The 23,950-nt window shown below is 38.4% G+C and overlaps 2 protein-coding genes across 5 annotated transcripts in view; one reads left to right on the top strand and one right to left on the bottom strand.

Annotated features, from left to right (window-relative positions):
- raf1b (Raf-1 proto-oncogene, serine/threonine kinase b) overlaps window positions 1-15,248 on the bottom strand; it is a 29,986-nt gene extending 14,738 nt beyond the window's left edge. Inside the window, exons 1-5 of one of the 2 annotated variants that reach the window (XM_022682404.2) lie at window positions 14,884-15,248; window positions 3,651-3,874; window positions 3,386-3,501; window positions 2,761-2,863; window positions 2,270-2,427 (exon numbers count right to left, since the gene is read on the bottom strand). In XM_022682404.2, coding sequence (XP_022538125.2) covers window positions 2,270-2,427; window positions 2,761-2,863; window positions 3,386-3,501; window positions 3,651-3,851 — 578 coding nt within the window. In that variant the 5' untranslated portion in view covers window positions 3,852-3,874; window positions 14,884-15,248. Of the gene's footprint in view, window positions 1-2,269; window positions 2,428-2,760; window positions 2,864-3,385; window positions 3,502-3,650; window positions 3,875-13,173; window positions 13,600-14,883 lie in introns of those variants that run through there. The other variant, XM_007229623.4, reaches the window with a different exon arrangement.
- Window positions 15,249-18,282: 3,034 nt separating this feature from the next.
- Window positions 18,283-22,455, top strand: cnbpb (CCHC-type zinc finger, nucleic acid binding protein b). Of its 3 annotated transcripts, XM_007229621.4 has the most exons (5): window positions 18,283-18,410; window positions 20,368-20,486; window positions 20,586-20,651; window positions 20,789-20,987; window positions 21,382-22,455. In XM_007229621.4, the coding sequence occupies exons 2-5, from the start codon at window positions 20,384-20,386 to the stop codon at window positions 21,497-21,499; spliced, it is 486 nt and encodes a 161-aa protein (XP_007229683.1). In that variant the 5' UTR covers window positions 18,283-18,410; window positions 20,368-20,383; the 3' UTR covers window positions 21,500-22,455. The 3 variants fall into 3 exon arrangements, with proteins under 3 accessions (XP_007229683.1, XP_022538122.1, XP_022538123.1); XM_022682401.2 differs by having other exon boundaries at window positions 20,368-20,651; XM_022682402.2 differs by lacking the exon at window positions 18,283-18,410 and adding an exon at window positions 18,417-18,814 and having other exon boundaries at window positions 20,368-20,651.
- The last annotated feature ends 1,495 nt before the right edge of the window (window positions 22,456-23,950 follow it).

Genomic DNA, 23,950 nt, shown 5'->3' with positions numbered 1-23,950 from the left:
CATTTTGTAGCATTGCTGTCTGGATTTGATTGCATTTAGCAACAAAAGCATTAGGTAGGTCAGGATGTTAGCACCTTAGCTTAAACCCAACTCACCCACTCATCCCATTTAAAAGTATTGGACGGAGCTCAATCATTCCAGAGAACACATTTCTACTCCTCCACAGCATAATATTGTAAGGTTTATATCCCACTAGCCCACGCCTGGTATAAGCCATTGTGACACGTTAATATTTATCCAGTCCAGTGATTCCTAATTTATTGGCAATACTTTTCTACAAGGACTAGACAAACTGCATGTGTTCATTTGCAGATCTGTCTCAGCAATTGGTGCATCATGCATATATAGTTAACATATATTGTACTATATATGTTTCTGCATAACTGTGGCCTAAAACATAAATCACATTTTCACAGTTTCACAGTCCTAAAATAAGATTCAGAGACCCAAGACCCTGCAAACAAAAAGACACTGCCCTCAACAATAGAAAATTGTTGCTTTTATGCAGTTTGCTAAAGATCATGTGGACAAGATGAAGAAGAATATCCAGAAGGCTATTGGAAGAATGTTTTGTGGATGGATGAGACTAAAATAGAAAGTTTTAGTTTAAATGAAAACCATTATGTTTATAGAACGGAAAACACAGTTTTCCAGCGTGAGAACCTTGTACCATTTGTGAAACATGGTGGTGGTAGTATCATGGTTTAAGCCTGTTTTGCTGCATCTGGGCCAGGATGGCTTGCCTTCATTGATGGTAGACTGAATTCTGAATTATATCAGAGAATTCTAAAGAAAAATGTCAGGACATCTCTCCATGAACTAAATCTCAAGAGAAGATGGGTCGTGCAACTAGACAATGACAATAAGCCCACAAGTCGTTCTACCAAAGAATGAATCAAGAAGAATAAAGGTATTGTTTTGTAATGGGGCCAAGTCAAAGTCCTGACCTTAATTTAATTGTAATGTTGTGGAAGGACCTGAAGTGAGCAGTTAACATCCTATATTTTTAGGTGTTCTGTACAGAGGAATTGAATGGGCTAAAACTGTTTATTGTTATTGTTGCAAAGATGGATGTGTGTGTGTGTGTGTGTGTGTGTGTCTCATATACGTTTGCAACACACGAATATGGATCATTTTTCTGAATAAATAAATTGACTAAGTATAATAGGTTTCCCTCATTTGTTTAACTGGGTTCTCTATCTACTTTTAGGGAATTTCATAATGTTTTTGGTCATATTTTTGCAGAAATATAGAAAATTCTGTATTCTATATAAATTTAAGTCTTAACATTCTATAAACATATACTGTGTGGCTGGAATTATCAACCTTTATGCAAAAACTGGTAAAAAGAAATTGCTGTTTTTCAACTCACTGGTCCCACTAAAACACCCAAAGGAGAGATGAGTTTAGTTAGAAAAGCAAACACACAGCAGAACTGCAGCTGCTGCTGTAATCATTATCAGAATAATAGGCCATTGTGTGTCAGGCCTCAGCTCATTTTCATTGATATCCATCTGCACAGTACAGTATACCACAGTACTGCTTCAGACTGTATGCAAAACTCTGCTGTCAGCTCTAATGACAGCTACCATCAGTACAATTCCCAGAACTGAAGAGTGAGCAAGCTGAGAACAGGCCGACTGTATCTTTATATCCTCAGACAAAACTCTATACTTTAGATACTGTACTCACTGAACCTATATTCACTTGTGAACAAATTATTACAACCTAAATAACTTTGAAAAGTAACTTTATTTTAGTAATTCAGTTGAAAATGTTAAACTTATATATTATCTATTTTATTGTTTATGATTATGGATTAGTGTGCCAAGTCCTGCTGGGAAAAGAAATCTGCATCTCCATTAACGTTGTCAGCAGAGAGAAGCATTAAGTGACTTTGGACTTGATATAACACAGTGGACCAACACTAGTAGATGACCTGGCTCTTTAAAGCATCTTTTTGTAAATCAAGGGATCAGAGTCTGGAGAAAGAGTGGAGAGACACACAGTCCACACTGCTTGAAGTTTCAACAATCAGTGATGGTTTGGAGAGTCATGTCATCTGCTGGTGTTGGTCCACTGTGTCCTATCAAGGACGAAGTCAGTGCAGCGTTTTCCCGGGAAATCCCTCTGCTGACAACCTTTATGGAGATGCAGATTGTATTTTCTAGCAGGACTTGGAACACTTCCCACACTTCAATAATGTCTTACATATTTTCCACCCCTGGTTTAAAAAAAAACAGTATAAAGTAAAGAACCTCAAACTTACAGCAGCTGTCGAATGTTGCTCCAGTCGACGCACATGGTGGGGACTTTGGTGCTGCAGTGCTCATGGAATTTGTAGCCACAGGTTTGGCATCTGAAGCCATGCAGGAGAAACTTCTGGCACATGTCACAGAAGGCCAGCTTCAGAAACGTTTTCCGTACCTGTGGAAAGTTATAAAACTGTCTTTTTGTTGTTGCTTCAATTAACATCAAAGAAAAACTGTCTAAAACAGAAGCTGGATTTACTCTCAAGCTAACAAGATATTTCTCCTTGACTGAATGTTATTCTTTATTAAAAGGCTGATTATTTGAATGTCAAAAAAGACACTATACTAAATCTCACACTTACTCCCAAGAGTCTCAAGACTTGACTCACAGGAAAAGACTTCAAAAACTGGCCATAAAAATGAATTAATTATAAGTGCATTCCTTCGTAGACATTTTGACACAACACATTATTATGTTTCTGCATGTACTGTACTTTAAAACACTCACAAAATTGTGCGTAGTCAGGGGTACATGGTCTAAAACCTCCACCAGCAGCTCTTCTCCAATCAGTGAGGTAGAATCTGTATTCCAATCCACACGGTATTTTTTGCTAAATTGAGAAAATGATCAGTTTTTAAACGTGAGGCAGAACAAGACAGAATTGGGAAGATTATTATAGTTTCTTTATATCAACTTCCAAGCCAAAATATATCACCCTGCAGAATAACACAATAGTTTACTGTTTGAACAGGATGTCAAAAAATGTCATGATGAATTAACCAATACTCTAAAATTATTGAAAAAAATAATCTTTTAACATTGGAACTAAATTTTTTTTCTGATGGTGTTTAAGAACTAAACATTTAAAATGATTTAATGATCCCAGTGAGCTAAAGTTTCTTGTAGTGAACTCCAGTTCTCTGGTGCACTGTAGCTAAAAGCAGATTTTCCCCAGTTCACTAAAAACTCTCTGTTCCTGTCAGGTAATCCAGCCAATAGAGCGTGTCTAATATCTATTATTATTAACTGAGATCAGAGAACAGATATAAGCTGGCAAATGGCCAGAAAGTGATATGTAAATAAAAATTAGCCAATATATGCCAGCATTACCAAAAAGCTACCGCTAGTTTACCTTCTGGGCTGGTCTGGATGAAGCCTGAACACAGCACAGCACTCTGGCTGAAGCCCCCGCACTTTCAGCGCTTTGATTAGGCAGTTGTGCAGAGTCATACCTGGCCGAACATTCACCTGACAATAACACAAATGAATCAGATTATAAAATCTCACCTTCACACCTGTTCTTAGAGGTGCAAAGTGAGACAGACTTCAAACTAATGCCTATGGGTTTAGAATTGGTGCACAAATGTGATCAATCTTTAGTAAACTTTAGTACTTACCACGGTGCGCTGCTTGTTTGGCAGGTAAACACGGATTGTGCTTGCTTTTGAGGAGTCTGGGATTTTCCCGTCATCTGACAAACGTCGCTGATAAGGAAAGCCCTTGGAAATGGTGGGAGACATACCGGTGTCTTCAAACACAGAGTCCTTCAATCCAAACCCGTTACTCAGGGTTCTCCACGCTCCCTGAATGTGCTCCATTATGCTGGGCCACAGATTTCAATCTACAGATGAAATGATCCAAAAAACAACGATCAATAAATAAATAAATAACAACTGCAAACCACTGAATAGTCAAATGTCAATTACATAAGCTTGCAGTCGTCCTTGAAAATGTGCGAAATCTCTACATTTCTCCATACATTTGACCTAAACATTGGCTAGACTTTTTTATTAAAATTCCTAAAGAACAACTTCTGTGCTAAATGTCATTACCCTAATGCATATGTCACGTTTTCTTGAGGTTCAGTTCATGAATAGATGTCCTGACATTAACTTTCAGAATTTACTAGTATAATAATTTAGAATTCATTGTTCCATCAGTGATGGTAAGCCGTCCTAAACCTAAAACCATAATTCAACTACCACCATTTTTCACAGATGTGATGGAAAGGACATACAAACATTCAAACACAACAAGCTTCTCATTTTAAACCAAAAGCTGTTTTTGTCTCATCAAACCAGTAACTCAGGGCCCTCAGATGTTCTAGCTCAGATACTGGCAAAACATATACCATCTGGGGCCTCCTCCCTCAGGAAACCAAAAGCTCTTCTGTAGCTTTGGCTGACAAAACGAGAGGTGTGAACCCTCTTTGGCACCTTTATTTCGAAAGTGTAGAGCATGCAGCCCTACACATAACAAGTCTGAATCCACATCACCACCACCGTGCCTGCAATCCAAGTCTGTACATTATGTCTTGATCCCAGTGGCTGATCTTTCCAAAAGCGATGTGCACATTGTCACACTTGCAGCTGTGCTAAAAAAGTGCAGCGCTATGCAGGAGTGCTTAATCACTGTGCCACCACCACGAGCCTGATAGGGTGATTGTTATCACGCAAAGATGTTCTGATAAACTGCGATCTAACCATACTAATACAAAGCCTTTTTTTTGGCAAAGTGTTTTGTTTTGCTAGAGGACATTCTTAAACTTTCATTAGGTTCTGTATGTACTTTCTACTTGCTTTTTGTTTCCAGAGACAATCTAATCTGCAAACAGCTCAGAATGATGCTTGCAATACAGACAAGATAGTATATGGTTTATTTTAAAACATTCTCACCATCCTGCCCTACTGTACATGGTAATGATACTTAAAAAGAATATTATTCACCATAATCTCACAGCTGATAACCCCATGCTCTACACATACAATATATGGACAAAAGTATTGGGACACCTCTTCATTCATTGTTTCTTTAGAAATCAATCAAGTGTATTAATAAAGCGTTAATCCTGCTTTTGTTGGAGTAACTGTCTCTAATGTCCAGAGAAGACTAGATCTTCTAGATTCTGGAGCACTGCTGAAAGAATTTGATTGCAAGATGTGTAAAATCGAGAAGACCACAGGATGCAACAGCTTGAATGGTTTTAATTTCCTGCTAGACTGTTGCTATGATATTCCAGCTGTTTATTATTGCTAAGTGGTAGCTACGGTATTCCAGGAGGTTGCTAATATGCTACCAGTTTGTGCTACCATAGAAACCAGTTGGCTAGCTGGCATCGTATGTGGTTTACATTGTTGCCATGTGTTAGGTAGGCTATAGTATTCCAGATGGTTGCTATGATGTTGCTAGGTGTTTGATAGATGGGTGTTAGAATGCTGCAAGGAGATATCACTGTTGTGTTGCCTGGTGTTAGCTTAGTGATGGTTGCTATGGTGTCTCATGTTTCCAAATGGTTGCTTGGTGTCCCAAGTGGTTAGTTGGGTGTTACTAGTGTATTTGTATCACTCTGACATAACAATGGTGATGAGACCTTTGCACACCATTCATTCTTATGTCGGGAAAAAAAATCTGTTGCTACGTAAAAAACGTTCAACCAAGATAGCAATTGCCAAGACAAAAAAGATAGAATGGACCACCACCAAAACGAAACTGTTCTCGGTTTAAACTGCTCCTCCTGTTTTCCCTGCAGCCTGCAGAGGTGCACAGCTCATGCATCAGTCCGACATTTAAAACTCGCTCAGCTGGTCTGTGCACTAACCAAAAGGCAAAAGTCACGCTGTTGATCTTTCCATCAGCATGTGGTTTCACTACAAGTCAGGGCCTTAAACGTCACAAACCTGATCCAGCAGATAAAAAGCAGAAGTAGAAAAACGAATAATTATCTTTGCTAGAGGAGTGCATGCATGGCGGAAACTTTTTATGCAGATTTTTTTATTCCTTCACTCTTTAAAAAGAGTTCTATAAAAGTTTATTGTAGTGATAACAGAGAAAACCCATATTTTATTCCTGCAGCACATTTACCCACATATGTTGCAGCTAAGCCGGTAGATTGTGCACACCCTTAGGTTGCTGAATCTGGTGACTGGTCAGGGCAAAAAATGTTGCAATCTGGCAGAAACATTCCCAGGAAACCCTTGCTGTGTGTGGGCGAGCATTATCCTGCTGAATTAGGAAATGCCAGTTGAAAGCCTTGCCATGAGGGGCAACACATGTGGCAGTAGGATGTCCTATACATAATGCTGAGCCGTTAGTGTCCCACGCATCACTATTATGGGTGTGAAACTAACTGTTGTATGCAATGATTCCCCAAATAATCCAGGGCCGCCGCTCTGCATACGCAGACAACGCAGCCAGCGTTAGGCCTCAACCATTTTGCAGTTGCAGGGAGCCAAATTGACTGAGAATGAAATGTGTTGAAATTATGACATTATTAAATTTAAAACCCAATGTGAATTATTTATGATACGCTCATCTTTTTTGTCTTTAAACATTGCATGGGGCACCTACTCTACTACTTAAAAGCGGCACGTTATTATTTTTGTGCATAATATAATGCCCCCACCCCTATTGCCTGAAATGGCACGGCTCGGTTTGCTCTGTTGGTTGTTGCCAGATGTGACATTTTCCAGTCAAATAAATAATCAAAAAATGCATGGAGGCGCTAAATCTTGCGCATGTTTAACCATTTTTAAAGTGTATGTGGCCATTCTATACAAAAACTTGTCCAGTGCAATATTTGTGTAAGTTAAAAACTTAAAATAAAATAAACAAATAGGAAAATCGTAACTTATCTGGCAACCTTAGTCCTAACTAAAGTAGCAACGCTACTTGAGTTTGGCAGGAGACAAGTTCACCGCGCGAAGTTGCTACTAAATGGTAATTCAACTATGAAGCGACGGTTTGAGTCTGGAGCTGAGAAGAAGAAAAAGAAGCAGAAAGATGAGGCCCATGCATCCCTTTCTGGTGAGTAACTTCGATGATAAAGGTTTAAATAGTTTTGATTACTTCATGTTCAGTGGTGTTGCCTGAGCTACGTTGGCTTTGCTGATTTGGTAGCTTTAAACGCTTAACTAGAAACTAATCTGGGTATTGCAAGGCACGTGGCACGTTTGCAAATAGTAGTAGTGTAGTTTGAAGATTTTTAGTGACTTTATTAAAAAATTAATAAACAGAGTAGCCTACCTATTGACTAATGCCGTCAGTGCACTATCCAAATGGTCTGTATGACAGCAGGATCAGACAGCTCTATAGATTCTGACAGGCTGATATAAATACACCACGAATATAAACGATAATTTCATAACCTTTAAGGCTGGCTTGTGTAAATGACGTGTCCACTGCTTAAAATAGACATGCATCGTTTCATTTATTATTTATACATTATAAATAGTACTCTTGTGCTGTTCTTCACTGTTATTGGCCTTACTTATAACGTTGTAAATATTCACAGTTACATGTGTAATTTTAATAAATAGTAAAATTTTGCGTAAACCTTTTGTGTTTGTGTGTGTGTGTGTGTTTTTTTTTTTTTTTTTTTTGGGGGGGGGGGGGGGGGGGGGCTCCCTGACCAGCTATGCTTAGGGCCTCCAAAACCTTAGCAGCGGCCCTGAATAATCACATAAGCAGTTGGGGAAACATGTAAGAGTTATGTCTAGCAGCCAAAGATCTTTCACCAGGAGGTACACCACTCCAAATCAGCCTACGACAGTGTTTCATAGGCCAATGACAGAAGTACTTTTATACCCACTTTAGTGGCAAGACCCATTGTCTAGTTAGACCACACCTTTAATCATTGCAGCAATCCGGGGTGAGTAGTATTTTTTGACAATTAGTGTATTTTGACTGTTTAATGAGCAGACCGATTCAGGACAAGTCAACTAGGCCAAGCCAGAGCAGTTCCAAACGCAGCAGCAATAAGAACTTAAGCCTAAGAAGACCACATCTGCTAAAATGTACAATACATACTTTACTCGCTCTGCATCTGTAAATTAGGAAAGCCATAGCAAATCCTGGGGTGGCACTGATTCAGCGGTTCCATACTAGAGAGCATGGGTGTGTACAACTGTTCCGTCCAACACTGAAAGCAGATGGCACTTCTGAGATGTTAAAACAAATAAACAACTAAAGGGAACAAAAGTAAGAAGTCTGAGGGAACATTTCACTTTAAACAAACAAAAATCTTAGCCTGCATTCATTCCAGATTTTGGCTGGCACATGAAGGCCAATGACCCCTTACTCATGTGAAAAGATTCTAGGGTTGCACTAGTATATAGTTGTTAGGAAGAGAATGATATAAAAATGTATGGTTAACATACACTGTACATTTGCTTAACACCTAGGAATGTCAGAAAATACTGATATATATTAATGTTCATGATATTTTGTTTTGCAATACTTAATACACAGTATTGATTTCTATTGTTTTTTTTATTGATTTCAGACCAATCTGAAGTACAGATTGGTGTCAGAAGTGGCTCATTTAATGCTGTAAATTCCACTGTTCTGATTGACTATAATTAGTATACTTTTCTTTTACTCTTTATAAATATGATGGTGTTTTCTTTACACTACTAGTATAAAAAATAGATTTAAACAATCTCTATATATTACCTTGCTAATGATATCATAATAAGTATTGTGTTGCCAATCTCTTGCCAAGAGACAGCCCTATTAATATCTGATAGAGCAGAGAACCCCACCAATTTGATACTATTTTTATAATTTAAAAAACAACCAATCATTTGATTAACTGAGAAATCAGCAGATCAATCTTTTATCACTGATCATACCTTACATGCAACTTTCTCATTTATTTACTGTAAAAATGGAAAGATTTTACATAAACTTTCAGTAATACTGGAACAATGAGTATAACAAAACTTTTGTAAAACTAATGAATATCCTGTTTCTATTTCTTTAACGGCCAATGTAAGAAAAAACATAAACATAAGGGAGAATAGTGAATTATAGTACTCTCTGACACCGTAAAATCATAATACTTCTTACACGTTTATCATATTGTGAAAATCTCATTTATTTAATTACGAAAACAGAGATTTTCCAACAACATAAAGCATTACAGGGTTCAAAGCTCCATTGTGCTTTTTAACAACAGAGCTCAGAACACAACCCAGTTCACCACTCTAAACTCTCCATTAGCTTTCAGACCACTTGAACATTAGGCATGAGGCCAAGTGCTAAAATAGCTAATGTTTGCTCTACTTCCTAGTAGTTGAGAAGGAATAATAACTGGGGCCTCAGGGGAGCTGAGGGGAGGGGAAAACTCTTTAGCGAGTACATTGCTGCATTGATGTTGGCAGCTACAGTACATCTAGCTAGGCCTGAGCCAAGTCCATGCCCTATCAATTAGGACTTGTGAATGGTTGAATGGTTGCTGTATACCAGTCAACCCAGTCATCTTAGCATTAGAAAAGCAAGTCATGCTGTAGGAGAACTGTAGGCCAAAGAGAAGAAACATTTGTTTTGGTGCAAAAGTGCACAATCAGCCTGTACAAACACAGAGAAAAGGTCATGAAGAAATCTTACACAGAAGACACATTTATTTACCCGTCCCCTGCCTTTAACACATTCCCACATAATGCTTAAAGGATATAAAAAGGTTAAACAAAGCTTTGCATCTATATAAGGATGACAAATTACAGTGTACAGTATACCATAATCATGTCAGTGTTGGCAGAAAATTGCTTAAATTGTTGCTGTTTAAATTTCAACCAACAGCTTCCATATCAGTATCCAATTTATGGGATCTCTGTTGAGTAAGATTGGGCAATATGACAATATTCTATTGCATTCGGATGAATTGTGTTATTGTAATGCAAAATACACTTTTAAATACTCTAAATACATTAGTCATTAAAGAACACAAAGCACAAACAGTGTAAATTTTCCTGTTTAACTGGATTAGGTGCAGCAGTTTTTTTTTATATATATAGTTTACTGTACCTAGTGTCACCCACTTCTTTTTGTGGAGGTTCGACACACACAGACATCTTCAGATAACGTTTTCTTAAGGTTGCACAGAACACTTATTGCTAAAATTGTGTTCATAGATGTCAGTTTTCTATAAGCACTGCCTTCAATAAAGAACCATTAAAGAAACTTTTTTTGCAAAGGTGATTGTGTTAGACACATCAAAGCATGTCAAATATTTGTCTAAGTAATCAAGAAATTAACTACTGTTTAAGGTTTTTGGAGAACCCAAACAAGCAAATCCAAAAGAAAAAATAACATTTGCATGATGTCAACCATATCAAGGTTTTGGAAGGTTCGTGGATAAACAAGAATGGTTCCTTGCTCTTTTCATTGTAAGCATCCTGTAGAGATTTAAAGTAGGTTTTAAGCTTTGTTTTTAGCTTAAAGCTTAGTTAAACCGAAACCACGGACTCAGAGCTGTTTAGTTAATTCTATCAGAATGCTCTGCGTGGCTGCTCGAAGAAACACTGTTTAATTCTACAAGTCTGCTCACCTGCAAGTCTGCCATCTTGCAAGTCTACAAGTATAAAACTTGCAACGTATACAAATCTGCAAGCCTTTAAGTCTGCTATGTCTGCAAGTCTTCAAGTACACAAGGCTGCAAGTCTACAAGTATGCAAAGTTTGCAATGTCTGCAAGTCTTCAAATCTACATGTACACAAGTCTACAAGTGTGCAAGTATACAAGTTAGCAAGTATACAAGCCTGTAAAGTTTGCGAAGTCTGTCTGTCTTCAAGTATACAAGTCTAACAAGTCTGCAAAGTCTACATGTACTCAAGTCTACAAGTACATAAGTACATAATTCTACAAGACAAGTGCAAGTGCACAAGCCTGCAAGTCTACACATTTATAAGCCTGTTAAGTGTGCAACGTCTGCAAGTATACAAGTCTAAAAGTCTGCAAGTCTACAAACACACAAGTACACAAAGCTGCAAGTCTACAAGTTAACAAGTATGCAAAGTTTGCAATGTCTGCAAGTTTGCAAATCTACAAGTCTGCAAACCTATGAGTCAGCAAGCTGACAAGTATACAGGCCTGTAAAGTTTGTGAACTCTGTCTGTATTCAAGTATAAAAGTCTATCAATTATGCAAAGTCTACAAGTACACAAGTCTACAAGTGCAAAAGTCTGAAATTCTACACATTTATAAGCCTGTTAAGTCTGCAAGTCTACAAGTATGCAAGTCTACAAGTATGCAAGTCTACAAGTACACACGTGTACAAGAAAACAAGTACACAAGTATACAAGTACACCAACCTACAAGTCTACAAGTACATAAGTACAAATGTCTACAGGTGCTGGTCAACGAATTAGAATAATTTGAAATAGTGCAATCATGAAATTCTTTGAATGCATTTTTTGTGCAGAAAGCAAATCAGGTGTTCACCGCACCTGTCCTAATCACAGAACTCGTTACCTGGAAAAAAATTTGCTCAGCTGAGCTTTCCAAAAGGCCCATTTAGGCCATTTAACTGTGACACTGTTGTTTTATTGAATTAGAATAATGGAGAAACCGTTTCATTGAATTAGAATAATTTTTATTATAATTACAATCATCACTTTCTCAGTATTTTGTGGCTGCCCCCTTGGCTTGTATGACTGCCTGAAGTCTCCGCGGCATCGATTTGACCAGCTTGTCGCAAGTTTCTGCACTCACAGCTTCCCAGGCAGTGGCGATGTTCTGCTTCAGTTGGTCCAGCGTAGTAGGCTTTCTGTCGCGAATTTTCCGCTTGACGATGGCCCAAAGGTTTTCAATGACATTGAGGTCAGGCGAGTTGGCCGGCCATGCCAAAACTTCAAGCTGTTTTTAGTGAACCAATCTTTGGTCGACTTTGCCGCATGAGCCGGTGCAAGATCCTGTTGAAATATGAAGTCTTCTTCGCCGAACTGTTCCTAAACAGTCGGAATCAGGAACGTTTCCAGAACATCTTGATATACGGCAGCATTGACAGTCTTCTTGAGGAAGCAGAGTTTCCCTACACCTCGAGCGGACATGCATCCCCAGACCATAACGCTCTGGGGAAACTTGACGGATCTTTTCACGCACTCGTGGTTGTAGGTTTCGCCACCACGACACCAGACACGAGGACCTTGGTCACCGAAGGAGATGCAGAAGCGTGATTCGTCACTGAAGACCACTTTCTGCCAGTCTTCAGCAGTCCACTCGCCGTGTTCTTTGGCCCACTTCAGCCGTTTCTCCATTTGTTTCTTGTTCAGCATCGGTTTTACTGCTGGAACGCGAGATTTGAAGCCGCGTTCGCGCAGATGACGGTAAGTGGTTGATCTGGAGACGTCAGCGCCGGTCTGCTTGTTCCACAAGTCGGTGAGCTCCGAAGTGGACTTGAACCGGTTGCTGACTGCGATATTTCTCAGCTGCTTGTTGTCGCGAGCAGAAGTTTTTCGGACGCCGGAACAGTTGGTGCGCTTGCTGCAGTTTTTCTTGAGAGCTTTGCAGACGGAAGACTGGCTGATGCCGAGCTGCTCAGCAATTTTAGTTTGGGTCAAGCCTTGTTGGCGAAGGGCTTGAATTTGAGCCACTATTCCGGTTGAGAGGTCGCACTGCTTACCCATGATTGATTTTACAACTTAGAAATTCTACTCAACCCTGACTTTATACTGCACAGTGAACACTCTTCACAGAAAACAAAAATTTGAGCATTTATTCTAATTCAATGAAACGGTTTCTCCATTATTCTAATTCAATAAAACAACAGTGTCACAGTTAAATGGCCTAAATGGGCCTTTTGGAAAGCTCAGCTGAGCAAATTTTTTCCAGGTAACGAGTTCTGTGATTAGTCTAACGAGTAGGACAGGTGCGGTGAACACCTGATTTGCTTTCTGCACAAAAAATGCATTCAAAGAATTTCATGATTGCACTATTTCAAATTATTCTAATTCGTTGACCAGCACCTGTACAATGTCTGCCTGCAGGTCCGGAAGTATACAAGCCTACAAGGTTTGCAAGACTGCAAGCACACAAGTCTACAAGTAGATAAGCACAAAGGCATACAAGTTTACAAGCCTGCAAAGTTTGTAAGTCTACAGTACAGGAGTCTACAGGTGTGAAACAGGTGGAACGCTGCAGTACCTCGCTGTGTCTCTCCGGTCGCTCGTGCTCTGCAGGGAGGTGAAGCTGCAGGTACTGAACTCAGTCAGGCTGTGGTTCACAGCAGGACTAGCAGGAGCGCGCGGAGGCTCCGGGCGCAGCTGGTCGCCGGTCCGACCGGAGGATCAGTAACTCATCCGCAGCTGCAGGAACTCGCGCGCTGCTCTCGTGCTTAAGCTGCTCGCTCCGCATGTTCAACCCGGTTCCGTTAAACCGCCCGGAGCTTCTCCCGAACCGGACCCATCAGAACCCCCGTAACCGCTCAGACCTCAGAGAGAAGCTCGGAGAGCAGCTCGGGCAGCTCCGCCATGATTACGGGGCTGGCGCGGGAGGTGGCGACGGCATGACGTCATCTCACTTTCACTTTTTTCAGGGTAAATTTTATAACAAGTGTCCAAAAATATCCAAAACCGATTTAAGATATATTTGAGAAACCAGATTTAACTAAACTTCAGATATCTGTAAATTCCTAGCACAGCTAAATTCTTTATTATCTTTATTTATTAACGTTTGTTTTAATGGTTTTAATGCACAGTGCTGTGGAAAAGTCTTTTCATTATTTGATTTCCAGTCAAGGCAGTTAAGTACATGAAAAGATAAAAAGACATACTGAAAAGATTAGGAAATGAAGAGGGTCAAGAAATGTTTACTGAGAAGCAACCAACAAAATGCAGAAGCTGCTGCCAGACTTCAACATCATTTAAGTATTCTCAAATATTTGGATAGTGAAGGAAGAAAACTCTCAGACTTCTAAAATTTAATTTGGTAAAGGTGAAACATCTTGCAGATTCTACATCCCTCCCTCCACCATGTTTAACAGATGAAGCGATATGGTTTGGATCTTGTGCAGGAGGTGCAGACACGTGTCCTGTAAATTTCTGCAGAGACATTTGAAGCAGATATTTTGAATGGACACTGTAATAAGGTTATAAATTATTTAGATGTTTAAATTGTTCTGTCATTTCTTGTTTATGTTATCTTTCTGCTTCTTGTCCAAAAATGAAATATGGAGAAAGAATAGCTTTGACTTGAAAAGTAATAAAGCCAGAAGTATTATTGTGTTCTCATAAAATCAGCTCATTCAGCCCAAATGGAAAGCTGATGTTTTGCGTGAATGAGAAGCGCCATCATCTGGCCACATGTACATCTTAAACAGGACTGCTTGTACTATAACTCTATTCTGTACTTTATTCTATATTTATTCAAATATATATATAGAAATATAGTGTTGCATTGTCCTTCCTTTTTTTAAATTTATTGGACTTTTCTGCACAGATATTTGCACAGAAAAAAATTGAGGTACGTGTTTTTCTTTGGTCAACTACATTATTCACCTTGTGTATTGTCACTTTTTGCTTTTGCGTTAATGTCCGAGTATATTACTTATTACTGCACTTAAATCTAGCCTAACAGTTTTATTACTATATATATACTGTGTATAAGTATACAATACATAAATATATTTAAATGTGTATTTATACTATATATATATATATATATATATATATATATATATATATATATATATATATATATATATATATATATAGTATAAATACACATGTGTATATATATGTATATATATACTTAATTCATGCTTCAGCTTCTAGTATGTCAGATAAGGCCACAAATAGACCACAATAACATGCAACAATGCAAGATCTAGTACCTCCACATGCAAATGCTACATACCAGAATGATTCAATGGTCAGGTGAAGCAGTCCATGATAGTCAAACCAAGAACCATGAACCATTGCTCACTTTGATGATCCCCATCCATAATCTATAAAAAAAATGCTGATGATACAAAGAAAAAACAATAAATAATTCAGTTCACCATCTCTTTAAAAAAAAGCACCCAGAACATTGTTAATTAAAGGTAACAAAAAACAGAAGGAATTACAACCAGAGCAAATCCAATGCAGATGCAACTCGCAGGTAAATGAAAGCCCTGTCTGGAAATCCCAGGACATCACTAATGCACCCAGCTCACATGGCCAGAGGGATGGAGACAGAGGCGGAGACAGAGGCGGAGACAGCGGGACGACATCCTCACCACTGAGATTTAAGGCCTTCCCTCAAGCCTGCACCAACTGCAGAACAGGCGTAGACCTGCACACCAAACAAAAAAGGATTTGAGTACAAATTTAGCTAAACAAACTGATTTATATACATTGTGAACTTAACTTTGAATTATGTTAACAGATCATTGCTAAACAAATACAAAAAAATCCTACCATAGTGCTGCAAGCTGGGATGGGCAAAACCACCTTAACAGTAGACGATGACCACAGCACCAGCTGTATTGATCTGGGTGAGATTCTGTCCCATCAGTAAGATGACTCCTCACGGTCTATCTCTCTCTCTCTCTCTCCTTTCTCCCACTGTCTCTATCTCTCTCACTGTCTCTATCTCTCTCACTGTCTCGCTCTCCTCTCTCTCTCTCTCTCTCCTCTCTCTCTCCCTGTCTATTTCTCTCTCACTGTCTCTCTCTCTCTCTCTCTCTCTCTGTCTATTTCTCTCTCACTGTCTCTATATCTCTCACTGTCTCTATATCTCTCACTGTCTCTCTCTCCTCTCTCTCTCCTCTCTCTCTCTCCTCTCTCTTCCTGTCTATTTCTCTCTCTTACTTTCTCTATCTCTCTCACTGTCTCTCTCTCTTTCTCTCTCCTCTCTGTCTCATTGTCTATTTCTCTCTCACTGTCTCTATCTCTCTAACTGTCTCTATCTCTCTCACTGTCTCTATCTCTCTTTATGTTCCATTCTGAATAAAATTGTGCATGATTTATGCTTTAGTACTCATATATACGCATGAGCAAACCTTAACCCACAATAACCTAATTTAATAATTTAAGCATCAATTTGCTACAGGTCGGCTTGTCACATTTATTGACTTATAAATTTAGACCTATTGGTAACACTTTAAAATAAGGGTCACAGGGTCACAAATAACAGGATGACAAATAATAAACATTGTTAAATGTTTAAGTAATGTCTAAACTAATTTATAAATTGACATTTATAAATTGTTATTCATTATTACACGTATGCCTTAAAATTTTGTAAATAATCATGAATTGAGGCATTAGGTTAAAAAACGTTTTTACTAAAGCTTATTTTTCTCTGTTGTTTGTGTCGAAGGTGAATAAATATTCTTCAAATTATTTTTCAAGAATTTCAATTGATTATTTCACAATTATTTACACAGTGCAGAGAACAACTCCATGGTTCAAGCAATAGACAAAAAATATCGAAATATACGTTTTTATTGATCTGCAGCGATGTTTTCCAATGTGTGAATGTTCTTAATAATTAAAAGTTAATTGATGTTTTAACCAGGGTAATTTCATAATTATTATGCTATTTTGCTATGCTTATATTGGTGGCATAAAATGGTAATTTTATTAAAATGACAATAAACGTGTACTGCAATTATTTTTGCTACAAGACTCCCTAAGAAGGAATAAACGGATTAAGGTGCAGCCCAGTCATTATTTAGTCAACGATGCTATTCTTAGATCCCAAAAATAGCAACATTTTAGCATTATTAATTAATTTTGACTCAAGAAATGAGTTTTTACAACTGCCTTTCCTTCTGTTTACATTAGCGTCAGTATACACTGGAGAAATTCTGTCAGTTCTTGTTGAAATCATCCAGCTGTGTGGAAACTCTGTCGGATACTCGGCTTTTATCGCCACTATTAGCACTAATTTAAGGTTTTCCATCATGAAATTAAATATAGTACAGAGTAAACACTGCCCCATACACACATACACACACACACACACACACATACACACACACACACACACACACACACACACACACACACCCCACTGCGGGTTACGTTTGTTTACGTTTTGCTTCTGTTTGAATCAACGAATTTCAGGTGGTGTTATTTTTCCCACCTGTATTCGCACAAGCCACGCCCCCTGTGCTGGTATTGGCTAGTTCGCTCACAAGCTGTGCATAATTTTCACCAAAGTTGATTTGGAGATTTAAAAACCTCTAAAAAGAGTAAAAGAGAAAAAAAGTTTTGTGTTCCAACACTTTATTATTATTATTAATTGTTGATCATATATTTTATATATATATTTTTATTATTATTATTCCAAACTGTGAGTTTATTAGGTAGCCAGGCCCAATGCACTTTTTACAAACATACTTTCTTAGGTTTAATTTAAATTAAACATTAAATTATTATTATTATTATTAATTGTTTATCATAATTTTAAATGTTTTTTTTTAACTATTGTTATACCTCCAAACTGTGAGTTTATTAGGCAGCCACTAAACTAAATTTTGAAGAATGTATTGATTGTTTAAAGTTTTTGTTTGTCACTATGTTTGTGTTGAGGTAAAATAACAGGGTGGAACATAGGGTTGATTTACGCTGACCGAAGTCACAAAAAAATAAAAAAGGGAGAAAAACAAGATTGAATTTATACACAGTACCAGTCAAAATTTTAGAACACTGCTATTTTATAAGTTGTCCAGTGCTGCATGGCCCAGTAATGACTTTATTTTCTCAGTAATGACTTTATTGCTGAACTTCACTTGTTAAAAATCTACGTTTTCCCTTCACTGCTGAAATTGAGTCCAATGTTAAGCTAAGATAAAGACGTTGCCAAGTGAGTCAGCCAGACCTTATCCTGTACCAGTTTCCTTCAGTTTCCAAGAGTCGTTAGAGTCTAGTTTCAGTAATTTACTATTTGTTTTCCTTAAAGGCCTTGGCAGTTTACTAAGTGTACAAAATTTTGTATGGTGAATTTTTTGCCGTTTCCAGTTATTGATTGAACCCCAAGAGCTTAAATGGCAAAAATAAAGGGGAAAAATGGGGGTGTTCTAAAACTTTTTACCAGTAGTGTTCTTACTATTTATTATTAAACATCATTTAAAAACGAATATTTAAAAGTAATAAACACAGTAAACCCATTTCATGGCTGTGAGTGTGAATATGAACTTTTAGCCCATCCAAACGCAGGGGGCATGATGCTTGCAGCCAATCCGAGCGCAGGAGGGCGGGACTTGTCTGAATAGAGGCGGGGTAAGAAACCGAACCCCGCTGGAGAGCCGCCTGCCCTGCGGGCCGTGCGCAAAAACGCGATGGGCGGGAGCGCGCGGGAGGGGGAGCGCGAGCGGGCCGTGCGCAAACCGCGTGTGGCGCAGCGCGGAGAGGAGGAACCGAACATAAACAGCGACGACTCACGTAGCCGAGGTGAGTGGCTTTAAAAGGACGAAAACGGCAAAAATACACGGTGCGCGGCCCCGCGGCCCGGTCCGAGGGGGTCGGCGCTCTGGTAGAACAGCCGAGAAACGGCGAACAGAGCCGAACCAAGCCGCTGTGGCGGAATGTGTGGAGGAGGTAAACATGTGAACGCACGTTTTCGGCCTACCGTGCGTGTTTTTTCAGGCTCTGCGCGGGAAAAGGGAGACGATGGCTGAGCTGATACGGAGCTAAAATGTCTCCGTGGGCTTTTTAATAATCCTGAGGGAGTGGGGCTGAGGGAGGAGGCGGGTTTCCGAGGAATAGCTTTAACACGACGCCGCGGGACTGGCAGTGTTTACGGGGGTCCGTGGGTGGAACTCTGCGGGGAACCGACCGAAACCAACCTGAACGCGGTGAGTCGACAGAGGAGAAGGAGAGAAATAATGAAATAATGTCAGTTCTGTCAGAAAAGGGGGTTTATTCCTGTATTTCTTTCACTAGGTCAGTTTATCCCGATTTGAAAGCGAAAAAAACTCTTATTCTACTGCTTGAAAAAGGGCAAAAACAACTTGAGCGGTGACCTAAACGGACTGGCACTTCAGCGGACTGTTAGCTTAGCATAGTTTCCCCTCAGTTTCCACAGCAGCATGCTGACTCTCATAGCAAAGAACATTTATTTAACGTATTCCCTTGTATTCATCGGTTAGTGTTTAAGTTCTGACATTGATAATTTTATTATCTCATTTGTGTCTTAGTTTCATTATTTATTAAACATCTGGCTGATATTTTACTGTCACTGAACAGTAATATCAATGTGGCATTTTGCAGTTATATTTATATATACAAAAGCTGAGTAGAAGGTAGCAAAGAACTTTAAATAAACGTGTTTTTTTTGTTCCATTAACCTAAGCTGTGTATTTTAGTGTCGACTGTATTCTAACAGTAAGAGTAATATGGTGTTTTGCAGTATCTTTGCAGTTTTTTATATATGCAGAAGATTAACATAATTCTATTTGACAGTAAAGGCAATTTAATAAATATTATTTAGTTTTATTAGGTCTTATAATGTTGGTTATTGAAAAACAACCTTTAAAATAACTTTTACGTCCCTTGCCTAATGTTCTTTTTGATAGTGTTGAAATCCTGACATTGAAGCAACGTTTACTTAAAGGCATTGAATAGTTGAGGCTCTTCTACACATACAGTGCTTCCGTTAAATAATAATTGGTGCAATAATACTTGTTTTAATTTAAGTGTCCCTTTTGTCACAGAACAGTGCAGGCTATAAAAATAGTATACAAATAAGATCTGCATATTTAATGTAAATTAAAAAGCATGTTTAATGCAAACAATACATATATAATATAATATAAAACCATAACACTGAGTCTGTTTTCACAAAAGTGAATTAGAGCTGGAAAAATGAACGTTGATTCTGCATACTTTTGCTATCTGGGAAGCTACCTAGTCAGGTTGCTGTACTCTAAAAGGACACTGCATTAAACCTGTGCATGCTATTATATCAGAGTTCAAAATCAGAATTACTGGTTCTAGTTAAATCTGTATTTAAATATGTATTTGCTGTTTGTGTTCTGAAAAAAAAAATAATAACTTCAATTCTAAAATAGAATGACTTCAATCTTGCAAGTTAGCTATTTTGACATCACTGCAGTGTTAAGGTGCTTAGACTTTTTTTGTTGTTTCCTACTGTTACTTACCTTTTATGCTTCTTAAGTTGTCATACACTTTCAAACAAATATATTAAGCCCAACTGACACATGGAGACATGTGGTAATGACTGACTGACTGATGTCATTGCCCATTTGCTTACACCCCCCAAAGCAGCTAATTTCAACACATGGTTTTTCAGCCTGCCCATGTGCTCACTCTGCCCTGTCCCATTCCATTCTCAGTCAGTCCTACAACAGGTACAGTGTAACATGGAATCTTTTTTCAACACTTTTAGTTCATAGGTTGAAAGGATGAGCAGCAACGAGTGCTTTGGGTGCGGCCGCACTGGCCACTGGATCAAGAACTGTCCAAATGCTGGACGGGGACGTGGCAAAGGTCGCGGAAGAGGAAAAGGTGAGAGCTTCTCATATTACTTGCTGTTTATAGGCTTGCGTATTGATATTTCTGCACTGTTTAGACGATTATCACTAAATTTCCATTTTTTGGTTCTAGATCTTTTCTGTTACCGCTGTGGAGAGCCTGGCCATGTTGCTCGAGACTGTGAAAGAACTGAGGATGGTAAGGTTAACTGTGAAGTGCTTATTATATTTTGTTAAAACTTGTATATATTTTTTTAATTCTTCATCTAAGAAATAATAAACTTAAAATAAAAAGAGGCTAGCTTGGTTACTAACTTTTATGGACATGTTTTGCAGCCTGCTACAACTGTGGCAGGGGAGGCCACATCTCCAGAGACTGCAAGGAGCCCAAAAAGGAGAGGGAGCAGGTGTGCTACAACTGTGGCAAGGCCGGCCATGTGGCTCGCGACTGTGACCACGCCAATGAGCAGAAGTGTTACTCTTGTGGAGGATTTGGACACATTCAGAAAGGCTGTGAAAAAGTCAAGTGCTACAGGTGAAAATAATAACATTATAATACTTACATATGATGCTATTGAAGTTTTATTGAACACTTTTTTTTCATATGCCTGACAGCTCAATTAACATGTTTGAGCAGGAAGTATTAGAATTACATTTTTGTAGGTAGGTAAATAGATGACTATTATTTCACACAGTACAGTAGCCAATAAAGTACAAAGGTGTTAGAATAACGAATTGTGATGGGAATGTATACATGCAAGTGTACAACAGTTTCTGGCAGTTAACCTTTTTAACCTTTCTTAACTCCTTAGAACCACAAATGCCCTTTTATTTTTTAATGTTTTACTTAATGAATTAGCTTTGATGAAGTTAAATGTTTTGTTCCTTAGTCAAATGTATTGATCTGTCAAATTATGTATTTCTTATAGGTGTGGCGAGATCGGCCACGTTGCTGTGCAGTGCAGTAAGGCGAGCGAAGTCAACTGCTACAACTGCGGCAAATCCGGTCACCTGGCAAAAGAATGCACCATCGAGGCCACTGCTTAATCCCATTTCCTTGGTTGCCCCTCCTTTTTTCTGATTGATGGTTGTATTATTTTCTCTGAATCCTCTTCACTGGCCAAAGGTTGGCAGATAGAGGCTAGTCCCAGGCCAGTGAGCTCTTGACACGTAAAAGGAGGAAAGGGGTGGAAAAAGAAAACAAAATTTCCACTTTCTTGCATTTAATACAAAAAAAGTTTATGTTTAGTTTGGTAGAGGTGTTATGTATAATGCTTTGTTAAAGAACCCCCTTTCCATGCCACTGGTTAACAGGGATGAATGAGTTTAGTGGAAAGAAATGATGTCGATTCAGTCTCTCCGAGCTCGTCGAACGAAGCCTCGTTGAGAGATTGAGGAGGGGGAAAAAAAGAAGTGTGAACTTCTGGGGATGATTTTTGCGTTTGTGGTTTTATCAGTGGGGATGGCTTAGGCTAAGAGTGATTGACCTGGATGAAGCAGTACAGGACTCAGCGGTCAGATCTGTCCGGGCCCAACCAGCAGTACGCAGCTAAGTGGAGAACACATTAATGAAACATGCTAATGACGAGCAAGTTTACAGCACATTCTGAGGATAAACATGGAATTATTTCAGAAAACTACATTCTTTGTTATGCGCAAGTTGTTGGACTGTGCAGAGCATATAAGTTGTTCGAGAAATATCAGGTGTATGAACCCATGATTGCAGCGCAGATGGAAAAATGAAAATAAAAACAAAACTTAAAACGCAATATGCGTAGGAGGGATAAATAAGATTTGGAGTTGGGAGTAAAGGTGAATGTTTTCACAGAAATCAAAAATGTTATTTTTGTACAATATCACTTAGACTACTGTAAAAAAATATCATTTGCTTGTACTCAGTTTTTAAGTGGGAAGGTAAATGCAACTGAAGTCCTAGAACATAGAAATGTACTTTTAAACTATCAATAAAGCTGGAGGAAGAAGGGGAGTGAGACTAAAGCTTATTTTCTGAGTTGTCTCTTTTGATCTTGTGTTTTCAGCACCACTAAAAATATCCATGGACTTTAATCTTTTTCACATCATACAGTTTTGCTGTCTCTTTTTTGTCTTTTTGATTTAAACGAACTGGCATGTTAAAAGGCTAGAAAATTCTTTCAAAATATATGGGAGACTCCCAGTAACATTAAAAATATGTATTAGAGGTGCAACATTCGTGTAAATGCAGTGGTATACCATTATGTGTACTGTCATATGAAAATTGATAAGCATGACATGTATAGTTGCCTAATAGTGGTTTGTGGGGAAAAATGAATTAACTGAAATGATTAAGCCATAGTGGAAGTAATCATTAGCTGATTAGCAAATAAACTAGTTCATAAGAGCTTCACCTCAAGTGCAGCTTTCTTATTTATCAAAAGTGACACGTTTTACATAGATATCCATTAATAAACAGATTTGGTTTGTAACTCTATTAAAAACACTTCAACCAAATAATTTCTCTTGTTAATTTAAGATTTGATGTACAAACCGTAATAACAAGAAAAAATTGTGCAGCAATCTCAATGTTTGCAAACATAGCTTGGGACATTGTTGATTTGGTTATTGAAGTGAAAAATTAAATGCTTCCAATCCAGTACCAATTTTACTCTAAAACATCACGTATTCATTCTATGTTGGAGTAGTTATAATGTGACTTTTATATTCTTATAAAAAAATAAATATTGGTAGTCACTCTTTATTGGAAAAGAAAGTGTAAGATAATGCAGGTTCTACCGATGCCAAATCTAGGTTATATGTTTAGCATTACAAGATGAATTGCTGTAATCATATATACAACCACTACCCAAAGCTTCAGTGAAAAGCAGTTGACTGGTTTTCTGAGAATTGGCTCATCTTTCCTTCAAAAGAAAGTGAACAGAAGAAGCTGTGCTATATTAGAACTGAGGGTACTGTCGAAAGTTAGGATCAATTTCAGCGACGGGCCTTCCCTATGACTCCCTCATATAAATAGCCAACCTATAAAAAGCCTCTGGCCTCTGATGTTTCTACTGTGATGGTGAAGCCTCACTACATAAAAGCTATGCACCCAGAATTTAGTATCTGGTTGCAATAATGTTTAGAGGAAACAACATATGATAATGTTTAAAATAAGACCAACCGAGCTGAACATACACAAGTTGTGTGTAACGCAACACGCCAGACATCTCTGCATTGAGACAAACAACAAATCCATGTGAGTAGTCACTGTGATCAGCGTCAAGATCAACAGTTTGTTGCCACATGTCCAAAAGACCTGGTGTCCTAATTTGGGTAATATAATCTTTATTACACATGATTTAACAGCTTAATGAGGACCTGCAACCAGTGGCACTACCTATTCTAATTGCATACTTTGGAGTGCAGTTCCAACAGGACAATGCTCGTCTGCATACTGCTGCTGTCTCAAGACCAGGAGAAGACAGAGATACTATGCCATGGCCAGTCGCATCACCAGACCTA

Source organism: Astyanax mexicanus, chromosome 24, assembly GCF_023375975.1.
Source record: "Astyanax mexicanus isolate ESR-SI-001 chromosome 24, AstMex3_surface, whole genome shotgun sequence".
Lineage (NCBI taxonomy): Eukaryota > Metazoa > Chordata > Actinopteri > Characiformes > Acestrorhamphidae > Astyanax > Astyanax mexicanus.
This window is presented reverse-complemented; position numbering and strand designations above follow the sequence as displayed.

What these genes read in the sequence shown, in the direction of transcription:
- cnbpb (XM_022682401.2), top strand. Translation starts at nt 20,384, where the DNA reads ATGAGCAGCAACGAGTGCTTTGGGTGCGGCCGCACTGGCCACTGGATC. An exon ending in CTGTGAAAGAACTGAGGATG is followed by an intron (nt 20,652 to 20,788) that starts GTAAGGTTAACT and finishes CATGTTTTGCAG; the next exon opens with CCTGCTACAACTGTGGCAGG. An exon ending in GAAAAAGTCAAGTGCTACAG is followed by an intron (nt 20,988 to 21,381) that starts GTGAAAATAATA and finishes TATTTCTTATAG; the next exon opens with GTGTGGCGAGATCGGCCACG.